We start from the raw sequence: 21,302 nt of genomic DNA, 5'->3' as shown, positions 1-21,302 counted from the left end.
CTCTCCAGAGACTGTGGGAGCGGGGCTTTTAGCATTGTTCACTGTTTGGCTGGGAAACAGGCTTCCTCTTGTAGTGCCCGATCTGTTATTGATTTAAACACTGACCTAAAGGGCTATTTGTTCTGGGTTCTTTGAAGTACATTTGCTGCTCCCGCCTTCTGGAACTATTCTGTCAGACATCCTGAAGCCTTATGCCATATTCTTCACTGTGTAGTTTGTGAACGACGGGAGAATGGCTCATTAACGTGCTCTCACCACCAAAAGAGGGCCTGGGATTTAAAACACCTCCAAATAATCACACTGGTGTTTCTGTCTTGAACCTTGAGGCCGTCAGTTCAGTTCCCAGTTCACATGATCCCTCCTTCCTAATCCTGGACTTGGGGCAGTGCCTGCTTCCTAAATTATATACTCTTCTGAGCATGAATGCCACCCACTTCTCATGGTCACCTCTATCTTCCACAGTGCCCAGCTCAGGTCTCAGCTCACAGCAGTTATTCAATGTAAAATAATAACACCACTGTAAATAATTTATTTATTTACAATTATTTATAGACAAATTACAATTATTTGTAAATTTATTTACAGATAATTTTTTATTTGTAAATAATAACAAGTTTATAAAATAATAACAAATTCAGGAATAAATGACTTCAAAGGATAGAGATTCAGATTATAACCAGTAAAAAAATCTTGCTCTGATATCTAGGTTTTATGATCCTAAGAAGTGGCATCAGAAGGCAATTCTGCATTGATAGTTTCAGGTCCTCTTAAAAAATAATTCAATGAATAACATTTTCCTTAAGAATCAAGTGGGTATTTTGGCGGAATGACAGCAGAGGAAGACCCGAGTTCCTCAGGCTTGGTTATGCTTCCCAATCCTTTTCAATCTGAAGAGAGCTTTGCACAGTTTTAGACTTGCCACAGTGCTCTTAGAAGAGGGGAGGTCCAAGTTCCCATGCTCTTTGATAACTAAGGGGAAGGGGCACACCTGGCTAGTGGGGAGGGAGAGAGGCACAGGAATAAAGGGGATCCAGGAGGCAGTTCAAGGGTCCCCTGAATGTCATTCACCTCTGAGTGGGGCCTAAGAAGGAAAAGAGGGTGGTAGCCGAGGAGGAGATATTTAACCGGCAGAGAAGGAAGACAGTGCAGCACTCTGGGGACAGCTGGGATCAGGAGCTGCTAATATTTGTCATGGTGTCTTCCAGTTCCTTACAATCCAGTTATTCATCAAAGACCTCCCTAAGCACCCACACATGGCTAAGCTCCCTAGCAGATAATAATACAGCCAGAAGACTGTTTTTGGCCCTTAAAGTGCTCATAATGTAAGTTGGGGAAGGAGAAAATGAATGGAAGTGAGATGACCAGTGACAGTGAAATGTTAGTCTGAGGAGTTCACAGGCGGGAAAGATCTGGATGGACTGATAGTCCAAGACACAGCTCAGAAGAAGCTTCCAGAAATTGAGGATATGAATTGTGTAACTGAGAATCAGGCCCATGCCCACAAGCTCCTTCTTGAGAGGAGCAGATTCAGAAGGATGTTGTTGAACGGTGGCCCAGCAGGAGAGAGAACCTGACAGACTGCTTTTAGAAAGGCTGGAGTATGTGACGAAAACACAAGAGGGCCGAGAAGGAAAGAACAGAGAAGAAAATAATCCTTGGTTGTTTTCATGCCTGAAGGGGCTCACTGTGGCATGAAAATTAACATGAAAACAGTTAGACATACCACATCATCCCAACTGGGCACTGTGGAGACATTCCTTGGCTTAAGTTTTAAAATATTTATTAACTCCTTATTAGCCTCTCAATTTTTGGAAGAGAATATTGAACCTGATGATAAAGGGGTGAGGAGGACCTAGGAACCTACCATGGAGGCCCCTTGTGTACATACTAGTTATATTCACATAAGACTGTGAAGTAGGTTTCATGGTCTCTGTTCTACAGATGAGGAAAAGGAAGTTTATGGAGATCAAATAGCTCACTTAAGCTTGCCCAAATATTAGAATGGCAGACCTAGATTCTGAACCTTGCTATACATGCTGCTCAAGCCCATTTCCTTTGTTTCATGTACAGAGTATACACTTGGTTGCTCTTAGAGAGGAAAGAAATCTGTTTCATTTGTAGTGTGGTCTAGAGCTGAGCCTGGAGCTGGGAGTGAGAAGAATGGGGTTTTTCATCCATGTTTTGTTATTAGTTCTAAGACTCAAGACAAGGCATGCCCCCTCTTGGCTTTATTATCTAAACTTTATAAAGAGGATGTGGGATTAAATGATTGCTAAGGTATTATCTGTGTAAGTTTATGATTCTAAGAGTACAAGTGGATTCCCCACCAGGGAATGACTTAATATGACTGTTCTAATAAAAAGAGGAGGGGGAGGCTTCCCTGGTGGCGCAGTGGTTGAGAGTCCGCCTGCCGGTGCAGGGGACACGGGTTCGTGCCCTGGTCTGGGAAGATCCCACATGCCGCGGAGCGGCTGGGCCCGTGAGCCATGGCCGCTGAGCCTGCGCGTCCGGAGCCTGTGCTCCGCAACGGGAGAGGCTACAACAGTGAGAGGCCCGCGTACCGCAAAAAAAAAAAAAAAGAGGAGGGGTAATATGAGACACGCATTGATTGCTGTATATAGAAATCCACCAGGATATAAATAATCTAATAAATAGTTCTGCCACAAGAGCAGTGGCAGCTCTAGGACTTTAAGAAGTAAGGGTTCAGGGGTGGCAGGTCTGTCTTGCTACTGTGCAGTGAGCCCACCGCCTTCATGTGCATGGCCTGCATTTAGCCCCCCATGTGTATGAGGCCTACAAACCACCCTTTCGCACTGCTACCACCCATTATTGTTGCTGGGAAAGGCATGAAAGCTGAACACAAACATAATCCGCTCAGGGAATCTATATAAATGAAACAACCAGAGGTAAGAGAGCATGTACCCCAGACAGAGCAGTCACTACTCAGCTCTAGGTGATACCTGACCTGCAGTCACCTGCCCTTCCAACTTTTCAAAAAGAGCCAGAAATATGGATTTTTGTGCAACATGAAATACCTGAAACAACCTTGTGGTACCAATGCCAACCAGCTATGTGAATCAGACAAAACATGTTTGTATCTAAATGTGATCCAAGATCATCAATTTGCTTTAGAATTAGCTGATAAAAAAAGAGAATGCAGGAGGCCTCGTCTTAAATATTGTAAAAAGTGCTCACTGAAGTAGACAAAGAAAAGGCACTGAGAAAGACCTTAGCCATTTTATTTGAATAAAGTCTATCAGTAATGCATAAGCTCTTACACACCTAACTCTGATAATGCTTACAACTTTTGTCAATACCCATCTGTTTCCTATAGTCAGTAGTAAGAGAGCCCTTAAAACAAAGGTGAGTGTGCTAATTCAGGGACAAAAAACTGGGAGACTTATGAAAACTTAAAATGTAGTTCTATCCGGGGCTTCCCTGGTGGTCCAGTGGTTAGGACTCCATGCTCCCAATGCAGGGGGCACGGGTTCGATCCCTGGTCAGGGAACTAAGATCCCACATGCTGCACAGCACAGCCAAAAAAAAAAAAAAAAAAAAAAAAGTTCTATCTCCTAAGAGACCTAAGGGGAGAAGAATTTCTGCAGCAGAAGTTGATCAAGGCAGCTGGAGAAAAGTGGAAGATAATGGGCCAAACCCCGGGGCCATCAACATGAATCCCAATGGGAGGGCAGAGGTGTGAGTGAGAAAGAGGAAGAAAGAGAAAGAAAGGTCAAAGTATGAAAAGAGACAGAAGAGAGAAGGCTGCTGTATAGGGCGGGACAGTAGAAGGATAGCCAAGCTTTCGAATGTGTGTGTATTGGTGATAGGTGTTCCTTAAATAAACTATGAGGAACCCCAGAAATACTCTCAGAGCTAAGTCATCATCATAATTAAAAAAAATATGTTTTGGGCATCCACTATATCTAAGATATTATGAGGTGCAGGAGCTCCAACGAGTGCCAGTCATTCAGACACCAGGTGAGGAGGAGTTAGTGGTTTTGAATGGTAGGGAATCAATCACCTTCCCGGCAGAGGGAGTGGCCTGTTCAAAAGCAAGTGGATCTGACATCTGTGCTCTGCCTACTGTGCCTTCCTATTACTCCCGTTTGATTGGAGGAGAGGCTAAGCTCAGACAGGCTAAGTGATTAGCTTCGAGTCACATGCCTAATTATTCACAAAGCTGAGAGTAAAACCAAAAACATCCTTATTCCCAGTATGGCATATTTCCTCCCCTACCACGATCAAGGTATAGTGGATGCAAGACAGAGAAAACAATACTGTGGAAATTTTCAGAAAAAATGTAAAGCAAATACTCAGAATGAATTATTGATGAAACCTATATAACAAAAATGAGGAACTCTTCTTCATGACCTGAAGACTGGAAGTTTGCCACACACAAGCCTCACCTAGTTCCCACAGAAGGAGGGAAATCCATACTCCCACCCACTCCCAGCCTCGACCCCACCCCAATTCTCTTCTCCCTTCGTATTGAGCAGGGAGGGATTTTTTTTCTCCCTGTGTGACTTCACAGAGATGAATCATGGCTTCTTGAAAAGCTGAAACAAGAAAGTTGGCTTGGGAATAATAAAACAGCAACAGACTAAGTCCCCTGAGCTCTGGGCACTGCCTCCACTAATGAGACTTATCTACAAAATACTGTATTGTGTAAGCAAATCTTTTGAAAAATAGCATCTGGAGCTTTGAAGATGTGGACACAACTGATTTGAGCATGACACACCTGTCTTTAGAGAAAAGTAATTATTTAGCCCATAAGCGCAAACCTGTTTACACAAACTGTCAGCTATAAACATTTTTTTAAATTGCTTTGTCAAAGATTTGTATAAATGGCTTAAGTATGATTTCAGGAAGACCAAGAATGCAAGACGGTATTCTGCTAACAAATGGAATTTGCTGCCCTTTGCAATTCTACAGCTGATCCCACTGCAGATTTCATTCTTTACGGCAGAATATGGAAATTTTGACATCATATACATACGAAACTTATAAATCTGTTGTTCACATTTCTTAAAAGGAATGATCAGTCATGACATGTTCTTTCTGTAATTCAAAGGTCTTATCAGCAGGGAATGTTTTGCTATTTTTAAGAGAGCTCTCAAGCTCTCTAACCTGTTTCTAATTGGACCATTTTCACTCCTCTAAACAATAATGCTAAAATGTCTTTTTCTGTAAGCTGCAACAATGTTTGAAATTTGTAAGGTGTTTATTCCTTCCTTTAGTAAATCTAGAGTAATCACAGTTTCCTCATCCCTGATTATAAGGTCCTTTTGAAGAATATTTTTATAATTATTTGTCCGTGTGTCTTAGAGAAAATCAGAGTTTGCCCTTTTTATCCTGTGGCAAGGATCCATGGAAGATGAGAAGCACCTGACTTACATCTCCTATAGAATGCTGTCCTGGTGTAAGTGGAAACTCAAATCTCAGGCTCCATGTAGAGAAGTGATAAGCTTTCTGGAGCTGATTGAATTTCCAATATGTTTAGCACTAGAAAAAAGAAATCCATGACCAGGAGGCTTCGCTGTATTCACGCTACAAAAAGTAAGAATTATACCAGGAGGCCAGGAGAAAAGGAAATTACCAAAAAACAAACTACCAAAGAGGAAATGCCAGCCTAAAAAGGTAAGTTTTACCCAATGATTTGTGGGGAGGGAAATGAGAAATTTAAAAGACAGACTATGAAGAAGATGGCATTTAGTCTCCAGAGGCTGTTAGAAAACACTGACTAGGTTTCAATCTTCTTTTTTAAATAAAGTAAAAAGGGGCTTCCCTGGTGGCGCAATGGTTGAGAGTCCGCCTGCCGATGCAGGGGACACGGGTTCGTGCCCCGGTCCGGGAAGATCCCACATGCCGCGGAGCGGCTGGGCCCGTGAGCCATGGCCGCTGAGCCTGCGCGTCTGGAGCCTGTGCTCCGCAACGGGAGAGGCCACAACAGTGAGAGGCCCGCGTACCGCAAAAAATAAAAATAAAAAAATAAAAAATAAAATAAAGTAAAAAACTAAGTGGTTTCATGATACTCAGGCATTAAAGTAAAACAACTGTTGATGAAAATGTTTTGGAATCTAATACAGGTGGTGCCCAACATTGTGAATGTACTAAATGCTACTGAACTGTACACTTTAAAATGGTTAATTTTATGTTATGTGAATTTCATCTCAATAAAAAAAGTAAAGCAACTGTATTCTGCTTGAGATGAAAGAGAAATTTTTGCCATTCCTTTTGATTGCTTCGACAAAGACAATATTTAACACTTCAGAAACGTGTTATCAAGAAAATCCTTAGATGAATTCCAGGGATTAATTCAGTTGGTGCAAAGCTTAGCCAAGGAGCAGTTATGCAATGCTTTTTCCCCTATTCTATTTTTTCCACCCCCTTAAAAGTGCTAAGCAGTCATCACTAAGTTTTAACAGCTTCTCTCTTTCCTTCCTATATTCCTCCTACCCAACTTCTCTCCTTCAATATTTATTGAAGTCCTACATGCCCCCGAGCACTTTAATAAGTGCTAGGATTGCCAAGATGAGTTAACATATCTTACCTTTCCTCAAGGAGTTCACAGTCTGCATTCAATTTCAAAAACTCCCCAAGCAAATGCCTCTAGTGTTTTCCAATTAAATAAGCATTTTCCATATTTAATTGGAAATTAAATAAGCATTTCTTCTTATATATATATACACATATATAAAATATTATTATATATTATCATGCTAAGTATTTCTCATGTTACTCATGTCCAATTTTCTTGAATATTTTGATCAGAAAGGGTGTTGAATTTTGTCAGACTTGCTAAGTATCTGTTAATATAGCTATATGACCTTTTTTTCCTGTACTTATTAGTATGGCATATGATGTTAATGGATTAACTAACATTAAAACAACCTCATATTCCTGCAATAAACTCCACTTGATTATGGTGTATTATTTTCTTTAATGTGGTGTTGGATTCTGTATGCAAATATTTTACTTAGTGATTTTGAATTGACATTTATGAGTTATATTTCTCTGCAATTTTCTTTCTCTATATTGTTTTTTAAAATCTGGTTTAGGCTTCTGTTTTATTATTTTATTCTTTACTGTCAGGTTTATCAGTTATTTTCAGTATCTTTTACTGACCATCTATTGCCCGTACAACAATAAGCTTTTTCATTTCTCTCTTTCCTTTTCTTTCTCTCTCATATTTCAGTTGCATTATTTCAAATTTATCACAATACATAACCTTTGTGCATTAGCGTATCACCTTCATTCCACATTTGCTTTATTCTTACATGTACATTTATAGAATTTAAAATGTTGACCATATGTCTTTTTTAATATATATTTTTTTATTAGTTTCTGCTTTATAACAAAGTGAATCAGTCATACATATACATCTGTTCCCACATCCCTTCCCTCATGCATCTCCCTCCCTCCCACCCTCCCCATCCCACCCCTCCAGGCGGTCACAAAGCACCGAGCTGATCTCCCTGTGCTCTGCGGCTGACCATCTGTCTTTTTACTGAAGTTTTCCCAATCATCTTTTGGTTGGTTGATGTCATTCATTAGTAATTTCCTTAGGAAAGGTTGATGAATGCAGAATTCCTTAAGTTTTTATGTGTTGAATATTGTTTTCTCATTGCCTTGGTCTTTGAAGGACACTTTAGCTGAATATAAAATCACTGGTTTACACTTTCTCTCACTGAGTTTTGAAAAACATATTGCTCCATTGTTCCTCTACTTTTTAGATTGCTTTTAAAATGTCTGATGCCTCAGTCTAATTATTTTGCTTATGTAAATTATTTAATAATTATTAATCATTTAATGATTATTTAATTATTGAAGGCCTTGATGAGTTTATCTTCATATTTGAAATCTAGTAGTGTCTTAGATTTGTCTAGGATGTGTCTTACAGCTGACTTTATAAAATATTTCAGAGACCAGGTTTAAAAATTTTCAATCTATTTGTAAAATTAACATAATCTTGACATGTTAATTTTAAATAAAAATAGTAAACAAACAAAAACAAAAAACTCCCCAAGCTACTTCTTCCACACCAACTCGAGTTCCAGACATCTCCAAATCTTTAATGACTCCACTTGACTTGGACTGCAGCAGCCCTTCCTAAGCTCTCACATTCCATACTCAATTATTTGTGTTCTAATTGTGCTCCTTTCTTTGCTTTTCTCCTTCGGACCAAAGGGAGATTTTTAAAATTCTAAACAAAAACAGCACTTTAGTGATTTTCAGATACTATAAAAATAGAGCTATGCTGATTCACATGAAACTTTAAAATAGGCACTGTAAGGCTGTGAAACTGGCTGCTTCTAGGAATCATTAAAATTGAAGATCATTTCAAAGATTTCCTTTCTTTTGATCCCACCTTCTGTTCTCACTTAGCCACTGGTGCCTCCATCACCTTTTTGTACAAGGCCAGGTCCCTCTGAGTTCATTGTCTCTGATTACATATCAGTCCTTTCTTGGGAAACAGCTTTGTTTCCATCATGCTTGCTTCCCTTATTCTTATCCTTTCACAAATGAATTTCTTTTCCTTCACTTTTATTTCTGTTTTCACTGTAGCCATGTTGTTATTCTTAGGAAAACACACTAGATTTCACCTTGAAAGGAAGAGGCCCCACCAGGTCCAGATCTCATATGTGCCTGTAATGGGCTGAAACAGTGACAACTCAGAGAGTGATGCAGGCAAAGCGAAACAAGAGAAAAACGGTAGGCAAAGCCACACTGGCTTCTGCAGAGAGGAAAAACGTAATGTTTGCCAAGAGGAAAAAGGATCAACTCAGAAAAGAAAGAAAAAATCATTTTCAAGCTTCGGAGAATTCCCCCAAAGTGGAGAAAAAGAAAAATAATTCAAAGCCATCTCTAACTGATAATATACAGCCTAATTTTGACACAGATTTTGTTCTAAGGTCATTCAAAATGTGAAACAGAAACCATAACATTTAAATTAAATATCTCATTTGTGGATGGAAGTAGCTACAGGTTGTCACCCAGCCAATGTGTCAGTGGCACAGCTGGCAATTTCACCATGCAGCTGGGAAATGCAGTTTGTCAGTCATAAGAAACCAGATATGTGGGAGGATTTTCACATAAAATCACTCCTCACAGTGGACTCTGACCTTCACCAGACTTACTAAATGAACGTACAGTACAGAGCTGGTTCTTCTGTATCTTTATGAAAGCTGCTAAATTTACAGTACATGTAAGGAGGGGAAATACAAACTGGGAAAAAGTAACACTGGTATTATTTTAATGTGTTACAGAGGACTGGTCAACAGAGGAACAGGAACTGAACAAGCTTAAACAAATGGCTCCCAAGTATGATTTCATTAATCTTGGAAAACAAGAAGCAGTAGATGATTGCGATCTAATTGTTTCTTATTTGACTTGGCTTGAAAAATCTTATTCTCACTTAACTCCATTTATAGATAGGCATCTTGGGCCGGCTGACCTTTTCTTTGTCTAGCTAAGTTTCCTTTGAACATGCTATAAAGGTTTTGATCACCAAAAAATATAATACCAGATGAAGGTCATTACATAAAGAGAATCAAACCAACAGCAATTAAGGGGAAAAACAAAGTTCCTGTAAGGGTTCTGGTGTATCAACAAGAAGTTAATTGACTCTTCTTAATGTTTGAAACACATGTCAATCAACAGGGCAATAAAATTTTTATATACTATGCAAACAGTGGTAATCCCAGTTCAACCCAGTTGTGGCTCACCCCAGAAAATACCTAATTAAAAGAAAAAATCATACTATCCCAGTTATGGACAATAACCCATTATCCATGTCATCAACTTGCTACTGCTATGAACTTAGGCATTTCACAGCTCAAACTGGATATAGAACATGGGAAAAAAATGACTAAGTAAAATAATGGCTTTCTTTCATACAAAGCACGAGTGTACATGTAATAAATACATCTAAATTTGTCATAGTGAATTAAATCAGCTTCAGCTTCAGGCAAAAAGGCAGAGTATTAAGATGAAATGGTCCATTTCTTTCCAGTTGGTTATACATGTAGAATCTGACATTTATTTTTTTACTTGATTAAAAATTAAATTAGGTTTCATTTTTACATGCAGAGTTCTTTCTCTGAGTATTTCATTTAACAACAGCCAGGTTGGAAGGAAGCCAGTAATCAAACACTTCAGACTTGGGAAAGCCTTCTGGTTTTTCAGACTCTTAATAAAGCCTGAGAAGAATACCAGTTTAGGGAGCGGGTGTCTTTGTTTTGGGGATGACTCACATCATTCAGTATTCATTCATTTATTTTTAAGTCATTCCACAAATATGTGGAAGGCACTTTTCTAGGAAGGGACCATGGGAAACACACAAATACATGGCCTTTACCCTCAAGAACTTTACAGATCTTTCCCCCTCAACATAAGCATTCCTCTACTTTAGTTTAATGATCAGCAACCTAACAAATTCAACGTTCTCTTCCTCACTTTGAAACAAACAAATTTCTTCTCAGGAGTATATTTTCAAGAGAGTATGAGATCAGCCCACTTATTCAAAGAATGATTCAAAGACTCCTACTTTTAGGAGAAACTAAAAAGACACAATAGAGAAGAAATATTTGGGTTTCGAGAGACAAAACAGTGAACTACAAGGACTACTTAAAATTCATATGACTGTGGGATCAATACATACATTACACTAGGGGAAAAAGGGCATAGAACGAATTATGAATGGCCAAGATCAATGAGACCATTTAGACATGGTTTTAGAAGGGCTAACGAAATGTTCCATGTCTCTCACAGTTATCTGTAGACCTATTAGATGGAAAATCAGCAAAGATATAGAAGGGCTCAGTAACAGGATCTAATGGGCAATTACAGAACACACCACACAGCAGAATACACATTCTTTTAAAGCACCCATGGACGATATATTCACCAAGATAGACTGTATCCTGGATCATAAAACATTACCTTAACAGGGCTTCCCTGGTGGCGCAGTGGTTGAGAGTCCGCCTGCCGATGCAGGGGACACGGGTTCGTGCCCCGGTCTGGGAAGATCCCACATGCCGCGGAGCGGCTGGGCCCGTGAGCCATGGCCGCTGAGCCTGCGCGTCCAGAGCCTGTGCTCCGTGACGGGAGAGGCCACGACAGTGAGAGGCCCGGGTACCACAAAAAAAAAAAAAAAAAAAAAACATTACCTTAACATACATTAAAAAAAGAGTATGGGGCTTCCCTGGTGGCGCAGTGGTTGGGAGTCCGCCTGTTGATGCAGGGGGCGCAGGTTCGTGCCCCGGTCCGGGAGGATCCCACATGCCGCGGAGCGGCTGGGCCCGTGGGCCATGGCCGCTGGGCCTGCGCATCCGGAGCCTGTGCTCTGCAACGGGAGAGGCCGCAGCGGTGGGAGGCCCGCGTACCACAAAAAAAAAAAAAAAAAAAAAAAAAAAAAGAGTATGTTCTCTGACCATCATGGAATCAAACTAGAAATCAATAACAAAAAGATAATAGGAAAAAAGTCTCCAAATACTTAGAAATTAAAGCACTCTAAATAATCCATGGGTCAAAGAAGAAGTATCAAAGGACATAAAAAATACTTAGAACCAAATGAAAATATAACATACCTACATTTGTAGGATGATGCTATAGCAGTGATGAAAGAGAAATTTATAACACTAAATGCTTACATTAGAAAAGAGGAAAGGTCTTCAATCAATAATCTAAGCCCCTACCTTAAGAAACTAGAAAAAGAAGGGCAAAATGAACCCAAAGCAACCACAAGAAAGGAAATAGTAAAGATAAGAGAAAATAAATGAAACAAAAAGCTGACTCTTTGAAAACATCAATAAAATTGGTAAGTCTCTAGCAAGACTGACAAATATAAAAAGAGAGAAAACAGAACTTGCCAATATCAAGAATGAAACCAAGGCTATAACCACAGATCCTAAAGCTGTAAAAGAGGACAATTGGGAACATTACAATTCTGTGCACATAAACTTGACAATTTAGATGAAATGGAATAATCCCTTGAAAACCACAAACTACTAAAATTCACCCAATATGAGACAGAGAATCTGAATAATCCTATGTCTATTAAAGAAATGTAATCTGTAGCTAAACACTTCTGAAAAAGAAATCTCCAGGACTAGATGGTTTCAGTGGAGAATTTTACCAAACATTTAAAAAAGCATTAACATAAATTCTAAACAGTCTCTTCCAGAAAACAAAGAGGATATGTCATTTTATAAGGCCAGTTTAATTTCAATACCAAAATCAGACAAAAATAGTACAAAACAGGGCTTCCCTGGTGGCGCAGTGGTTGAGAGTCCACCTGCCGATGCAGGGGACACGGGTTCATGCCCCGGTCTGGGAAGATCCCACATGCCGCGGAGCGGCTGGGCGTGTGAGCCATGGCCGCTGAGCCTGCGCGTCCAGAGCCTGTGCTCCGCAACGGGAGAGGCCACAACAGTGAGAAGCCCGCGTACCGCAAAAAAAAAAAAAAAAAAAAGTACAAAACAAAAAGCCAAAGACAAATATCCCTCATGAATATCATCATAAAGATTCACACAAATTATTAGCAAATGAAATCCATCTATATATAAAAATGTTATACAACATGATCAGGTAGGATTTATTCAGGGAATGCAAGCCTGTTTCAATATTTGAAAATCACTCAATGTAATGTACTGTATCAACAAAAAATTATGATTGTATCAATCAATGCAAAAAAAACTTGTAACAAAATTCATTTTGTCATTAACACATTAATTTTTCTATTGTCATTAATAAAAACATTCTCAGTAAACTAGGAATAGAGGTTGTGATGGTTAATTTTATGTGTCAACTTGAATGGACCATGGGGTGCCCAGACATTTGGTGAAACATATGTCTGTGAGGGTATTTTGGGATAAGATTAACATTTGAATCAGTAGACTGAGTAAAGCACATTGTCCTCCCTAATGTGGACGGTCCTCATCCAATCAACCGAACACTTGAACAGAACAAAAAGGCTGAGTAAAATCCTATCCTATTGATTTTGGTTCAGTTTTTCTGGAGAACCCTGACAAATAGAGAAGGGAAAGTTCTTCAATTCGACAAAGAGCATCTATAAAAAACCTACAGGTGACATCATACTTAGTGGTAAAAGAATGAAAGCTTTTTCCCTAAAATTGGAAAAGAGACAAAATTGTCTGCTCTCATCATTCATATTAAACATAACACTAGAAGTCCTAGCCAGTGCAATAAGCTAAGAAAAGGAAACAAATTATATACTGGTTGGAAGAGAAGAAATAAAATTTTTTCTATTTGCAGGACATATGATTGTCTAGAAAATCTATTTAAAAAAGCAAGATCTCAGGATATGAGATAAAAAAAGCTCAATTGTATTTTGATATGTTAGCAACAAACATGTAGAAACCAAAATTAAAAACACAATACCATTTATAACTTACAATTATTCCAAAAAAGTGAAATACCAAGATATTAATTTAAAAAACATGTACATGGTCTTGATGCTGAAAATTACAAAACTTGGATAAATGAAATAAAAGGAGATCTAAATAAATGGAGAAGCATACCATGTCCACGGATTGGAAGACTCAATATAGTAAAGATGTCAATTTCCCCAAAACTGATTTATACATATAATGTGAGTCCTATCAAAATCCCAGCAGAATTCTGTTGTATACATAGACAAGCTTATTCTAAAATTTTTATGGAAGGGCAAAGGAACTAGAATATCTAAGACAATTTTGAAAAAGAAAAATAAAGTGGGAGAAATCACTCTACCAGAAGTTAAGATTTACTGTATACAGCTATAGCAAACACAGCAATGTGCTATTAGCAGAGGAAAAGACTCAGAGATGAATGCAACAGAGATTCCAGGAATAGATAAACACAAATACACCCAACTAATAACTCCTTTAAAAAAAAAAATTCCAACTGATTTTTAACAAAGGGGAAAAGCAATTCAGTGGAGGAAGGAAAGGTTTGTTTATTTGTTTTTTAACACGCTGTGCTGGGCATCCATAGGCAAAATGAGCCTTCATCTAAACCTCACACCTGATATAAAAATTGATTCAAAATGATTCATACATTTAAATGTAAAACATAAAACTATAAAACTATTACGGGAAAACATGAGGAAATCTTTGGGATCTAGGACTAGATGAAGAGTTGTTAGATGTGACAACAAAAGTACGATTCATGAAAGAAAATCTGATAATTAGACCTCATCAAAAGTAAAAATCTTTGTTTTGTGAAAGACCCTGTTAGGAAGATGAAAAGACAAGCTATGGACTGAGAGAAAATATTTGTAAACCACGTATTAGACAAAAGTCTTACATCTAAAATATACAAAGAACTCTCAAAACTCAAAAGTAAAACAAACCAATTAGAAAATGGGCAAAAGACATGAACAGACATTTCAGTGAAGAAGAGATATTAACGACAAATAAGTACATGACAAGATGTTCAACCTCATTAGCCATTAGGGAAATAAACATTAAAAACACAATGGTATATCCCTACACACGTAAAAGATAATACCAAATGCTAGAGAGAATGCAGAGAAACTAGATCTCTCAGACATTGCTAGTGAGATGTAAAAATGGTACAGCCACTATGGAACATAGTTTGGCGTTTCTTATAAAAGTAAACTTGAACTTTCTATCAGACCCAGCAAACTTATTCTTGGGCATTTACCCAGATAAATAAAAACTTATGTCTATACAAAAACACGTACATGTATGTTCACAGTAGTTTTATTCATAGCAGCAAAAAAGTGAAAACAATTCAAATGTCCCTCAATGTATGAATGGTTAAACAAACTGTAGTACATCCATACAATGAAATCCTATTTAGCAATAAAAAGGAATTATTGATACATGTAAAAAACTGAATGGATCTCAAGGGCATTATGCTCAATGAAAGGAGTCAATCTCAAAAAGTTCCACAGTGTATGATTCCATTTATAGAACATTCTTGAAATGACAAATTATAGTGATGGAAAACAGATTAGTGGCTGCCATGGAACAGGGACTGGGGATAGCACAGGGGAGTTCCTTTGCAGTGATGGAACAGTTATGTATCTTGATACATGGATAAAACAGCATAGAACTATACACAAACACAACCACACGTGAACACATATGAAATACAGTGAAAACTGAATAAGGTTTGTAGTCTAGTTGACAGTATTGTACTAATATCAAATGCACTATGGTTATATAAGACCAACACTAGTGGAAGCTGGGTGAAGGGTACATGGAACACTGTGTACTATTTCTTCAACTCCTTGTAATCTATAATATGGAGGCCCGTGTACTGCAAAAAAAAAAAAAATTCTATTTTGACAAATATACATGACACTTAATTTTGAAATATATACTATTATTATTATTCAATTAGATCGGGCTTTGTTAAATCTACTAAAGCAGATACTTAATTTGATCTTTGGGATCTATTTAAATTTTATACTCTTATTTAGAGGGAGTGATGTTTAATGTAATTTATTTTAAAAGTAATTTATTAACTGATTCTTAATTGGCCTGAATGAATGAACACATCTTCCATGGTGAGCCAGAAATGGTGGCATACAGTCCAGTGGTTAAGGCCTTGGGCCTTGGAATCAGAAAGACCTGGATGCTAGACCTAGCTCTGTTATTTACTGATTGTGCATACACTCTGGGCAAGTAACTTCCTGTCTCACAAAGCCTCACTTCCCTCCTCCATTAAATGTGCATAACAGTACTACCCACCTCATACAGCATGAATGCCAGTACTTAGGACTAGGTCTGGTACATGTAAGTGTGCTCAATAAACGTTAGCTAGTACATACTGGATGGAATTTCCATTTAAAAATATTGAAATGTTCTATTATTCAGCATTTGCTCTGAAACAACAAGGAAAATGACTTTATATTTTATAGATGACAAAGTGAGGCACAGAGACAGTTGAATGGAGAGCAGACTTACCGGCCCAGGTGCATACAGTTAAAGAGAAGCAGAAAGTCACCTGGTTGTTCAGACAACTCAAGTAATTTAAAGTCTGATGCTACTATAGTTTCTAAAAATGGGGTTTTCTTTTTTTTTTTAAGAAGTAAAGAAGAAATTTTGATGAAAATCATAAGAAAGCTAAGGATGCACAAAAAAAGACATATGGATCAATGGAACAGAATAGAGCCCCCAGAAATAAACGCAGGCACCTATGGTCAATTAATTTTTGACAAAGGAGGCAAGAACATACAATGGAGAAAAGACAGTCACTACAGCAAGTGGTATTCGGAAAGCTGGACAGCCGCAGGTAAATCAATGAAGTTAGAACACACCCTCATACCATACACAAACATAAACTCAAAATGGCTTAAAGACTTAAATATAAGACATGATACCATAAAGCTCCTAGAAAATAACATAGGGAAAACATTCTCTGACATAAATTGTAGCAATGTTTTCTTAGGTCAGTCTCCCAAGGCAATAGAAATAAAAGCAAAAATAAACAAATGGGACCCAATTAAACTTATAAGCTTTTGCACAGCAAAGGAAACCGTAAACAAAACAAAAAGACAATCTACATACTGGGAGAAAGTATTCACAAACGATGCGACCGACAAGGGCTTAATTTCAAAAATATACAAACAGCTCATATACAAAAAAACAAACAACCCAGTCAAAAAAAATTGGCAGATCTAAAGAGACAGTCCTCCAAGGAAGACATACAGATGGCCAACAGGTACATGAAAAGATGCTCAACACTGCTAATTACTAGAGAAATGCAAATCAAAACTCACACTAGTCAGAATGGCCATCATCAAAAAGTCTACAAATAATAAATGCTGGAGAGGGTGTGGAGAAAAGGGAACCCTCCTACACTGTTGGTGGGAAAACAGTATGGAGGTTCCTTAAAAACCTAAAAATAGAGTTGGCATGTGATCCAGCAATTCCACTCCTGGGCATATATCCAGAAAAGACGAAAACTTTAATTTGAAAAGATACATGCACCCCAATGTTCATAGCAGTACTACATATGATAGCCAAGACATGGAAGCAATGTAAGTGTCCATCAACAGATGAATGGATAAAGATGTGGCATATATATACAACAGAATATTGCTCAGCCATAAAAAAGAATGAAATAATGCCATTTGCAGCATCATGAATAGCACTAGAGATTATCACATACTAAGTGAAGTCAGTCAGACAGAGAAAGACAAATACCACATGATATCACTTATTTGTGGAATCTAAAAAAATGATACAAATGAATTTATTTACAAAATAGAAGCAGACTCACAGACATAGAAAACAATCTTATGGTTACAAAGGGGAAGCGGGGGAAGGATAAATTAGTTTGGGGTTAACAGATACAAACTACTATATATAAAATAGATAAACAACAAGGTCCTACTGTATAGCACAGGGAACTATATTCAATATCTTGTAATAACCTATAATGGAAAAGAATCTGAAAAAGAATATATATATATATATATATATATATATATATATATATATATATGTATATATGTATAACTGAATCACTTTGCTGTATACCTGAAACTAACACAACACTATAAATAACTATACTTCAATTTTAAAAAGGCAAAAATATTCAAAAAGAAAAATAAAATTAGTGCCATTTACAATTTTAAAAAAAGAAAGCCAAGGATGAATACAGGAGAGATCTGCATGTTGTTCTTAACCATTAACTTTGTGTGTGTGTACAAGGGAATTTCATTAAGTGGGAGTTCATTTTGTGAAGCCAGCCACATCAAAGCAACTGACTGGATAATGTTCAGGTTTGAAATAATTTTGAAAACTCAGTTTAAAACAGAAATAAGTATTTCACATTTCCCCCCTTTTCCCTTTTTATTCCTTTAGAAACATAATAGTCTTTTTTTCCCTTTCACTCTTTATAGGCAAATTTATGGTACTCATAAAATTTTAGACTAAGTTTGAAGGAAACTGAGAGGACATCTGGTCCAATCCTTTTGTTTTAAGGTAGAGAATGATGCCCAGAAGGGAACTAAAATAAAGTAAGAGCCAAAGTGAGCCTGGGACCAAGTGTCCTAATGCCCCATCAGTTACTCTTCCTACTACAAGGGTATCAAAATACTTAGGCCAGGCAGTCACCAGAGCTCCTCCATGTCCACAGCAGACATCAGCCATCATGTCACTACTTCCTTCTCACCTTCACACCTTAGAGTCCTAAAGTCACCACATTCAACCTGGCTGCTGCCATTGACAGTAGTCATGCCCCCAGTGATTTAGTAAATGTAAACCCCAAATTTCCAGCTTAAAATGTGAAGACCTTTTTTCTTCCTTCCATTTTGTCTCTTAAGTTTCAGAAATAATTAAATCTTTAAGAGTGGTAATGATCTTTTAGGAAAACATCTGAGTTCCACACTCTTAAAATGTGGTTGGAGACTGTGAGATAAACTTATCCTGTCAAAAATTTAAAAATAAATATAAGCAAAATTAATCTATGGTGATAGAAATCACCAGAAAGTGGCTGCTTGGGAAGGGGCAGGTGGGGTGATGGAAATGTTCTATATCTTGATAGAGATGTGGTCAAACTATATACTTAAGATCTATGCATTTCACTGTTTGTAAATTATAGCTTTTAAAAAAATCTAAAGTACTCACGTAGACAATTCAGATTTTAAAACTCTCATCCAAGGCAGGGACCTGAATTGCAATACAGCTGGTGAAAGGCAATGACCAAACTGATAGAGATCTTTCAAAATCATCGTAGCTAAATGCATTTTCGTTCAATTATTCATGAGAATAACATCCACTGTGCCAGAACTCATGTACACGGAAAGCAAATAAAGTTTCTTTAAGGCTATGCAGATTAATGGATTCTGCCTTAAACAGGAATGAGAGAGTATTATTTAAGTACTGTGTACACTATTGTGATAACATATCTGCTGATCTGCATTGCCTACTGAAGTGCATTTAGCATTTAGTAATAGAGCTTCATCCTAAAGACCACAGAGAACTTAAGACTTTTATAGATAAGGAAGGTAAGGTTTAATACAGTGCACTAAAGCCTTCACATTTCTATTTTCTGTATAACTTTCCTATAAAAACTTGAGTGTGTATGACATTCTGCCAACTGCATATCATTTTCTGGTAACAGAGCTTTTTGTTTTTGTTTTTGTTTTTTTGTGCCTACTAGATTGCTAACGTAAAAAAAATTTTATTGGGGTATAATTGATTTACAATGTTGTGTTAGTTGTGTTAGTTTCAGGTGTATAGCAAAGTGCATCAGCTATACAAATACACATATCCACTCTATTTTGGATTCTTTTCCCATACAGGCCATTACAGAGTATTGGTAACAAAGTTTTGACAAAATAAGAAGAGTACTGAAAAGAATAAAAAAACCTGGCTCTTCTCTGGCTGACAAGTAAGCACATGACGTTGGCTCAGAAACCACAGGTGGCTAGCAGCACAAATTGGTGAAAGATAGTGCTCGGTTAGTCCTTATTGCCATGAGACAGAGGGGAGAAAAGGGCAAATTTAGAGTTCAAGTTATAGCTAGAAAGGGAAGACAAATTTCCCACCTCTCTGAGCAAAGTGCATTGAGATAAATTTTAGCACACGTTAGTAAAAGGTCTGGTATAGTATCTGGCACACTGATGAATGGTAGCTGTTCAAGAAAACAATATGTCCTGTTACTAATGAAGGATCCACAGGAGAGTGGCCTTCTCTCACATACGTACCACATCTGGCTTCACTCGGTGAGTCAGGGGGAAGGAGAGCCACATAGAATACAAGGTGGTGAGTACCGTGGACAGCCAGGACTGCTGGACCTCCCGGCTTCTGGGAATGCGGTGAATATAGTATTCGGGTAACTAGAAGGAAATAGTGAAAATGCAAATCAACTGGGCCAGTGATACTGAAGTTAAACATAGTAACAGTTAACATTTGTACAAACAGGAAATGCTCTCTCAATTTTAATTTTCATTGGAAATATTTTTAAACTAAGTTATAAAGCCTTTTTCGTGCTTTATACAACACACATCACTGGGTTATGACAAAAAGTTCCTGAATATGATTCAAAATGTTAAAGTCAGTGTTGACAATAAGCTGGGGGAAATTTTCTATAAAATATGTTTCAGGCAAAGACCTTAACATACTTATATACAAAGAGTCCTTACAAATCAGTATAAGTAACCAAGTATCAAGATGGGCAAAGGAGATGGACAGACAATTCCAAACAGAAGAAACACAAACAGCCAATAAACATTTGAAAAGATCGTTAACAATTAAACACAAAAGAAAGCAATGAGTCATTTTTCACCTATCTAATTGGTAGAGATTGTGGATACTCAGCGTCTTTGAGGATGTAGGGAAATAGACATTTACATTCCCTGGGCAAATACATTAGAACAACTTTTTGGGAGGGCAATTTAGGAATACCTATCAGAATTTTACGTGTGTCTATTTTTGATCCAGCATTACTGCTACCAGAAATACATCCCACAGACTTACCCACATGCTATCTACTTTATCACTGTTTGTATTTGTGGAAATTGGAAACAGCCCAAATATCCTCCAACAGGGATTGGAGAAGTCCATACAATAAAATATATGGAGACACGTGAACAAATAACATAGATTTATATGAACAGATATGGAAGATGTGGCCAGATAAGTTGTTAAAGTGAATATACACATTGCAGGACAGTATGTTTAATATGATCCAGTGTGTATTAACAAATCACACAGCTGTGTGTGTTTGTATACACATTGGTACACATATCAGTATTTGCATGAAGAAAATCTGGAACTGTTTGCCACAAACTATATGATGTGGAAGGGATTACACAGGGAACTGAATACCAGAAGGTGAGAATCACTGGGAGTTTCTTGCAGCCTGGCTACCACAAACGTTAAGTCAGAGAGTAAAGGACTAAATACCTAATACATTCCTCTCCCCATCCCCCCACCTTTGGCCTTGAGGAACAATATGCTCCTAGAGAAAAGAACAGAAAAACCTTTTCCTAAACTAGTGGAAGACACAAAACTACTGGTCCTAAGTTTTTTCAAATTTAGAAAAAGGTGTGAGATTGTGTGTGGAGGCTTCTGTTATGCTCCAGGAGGGCATCTGTGTAGCTCCTATAAAAACTAAAACGGGCTGCCCATGTGACCACTCTGTTTCACATATGATGGATAGTCCCTCTTCCTCCCATACTACACCAGTGGGGAAAGAAAGATCTGGACTCAATATGTTATTCATTATTTTTATTTATTTATAATAAATGAATAATTTATTTATATCAATGGTTTTTATTTATTTATTATATCAATGGGTTTTTTTCTTCCAAAGGA

The 21,302-nt window shown here is 37.6% G+C and overlaps 1 protein-coding gene across 6 annotated transcripts in view; it reads right to left on the bottom strand.

Moving 5' to 3' along the window:
- The window catches only part of ALG14 (ALG14 UDP-N-acetylglucosaminyltransferase subunit), a 108,850-nt gene that overhangs the window by 47,022 nt on the left and 40,526 nt on the right, over positions 1–21,302 (bottom strand). For all 6 annotated transcript variants that reach the window (XM_081225587.1, XM_081225588.1, XM_081225582.1 and 3 more), the window contains exon 3: positions 19,691–19,822. In XM_081225587.1, the coding sequence (XP_081081713.1) occupies positions 19,691–19,822 (132 nt within the window). The remainder of the gene's footprint in view (positions 1–19,690; positions 19,823–21,302) is intronic.

The sequence above is a fragment of the Mesoplodon bidens genome (genome assembly GCF_964165515.1).
Source record: "Mesoplodon bidens genome assembly, chromosome: 2".
NCBI classification, from domain to species: Eukaryota; Metazoa; Chordata; class Mammalia; order Artiodactyla; family Ziphiidae; genus Mesoplodon; species Mesoplodon bidens.
This window is presented reverse-complemented; position numbering and strand designations above follow the sequence as displayed.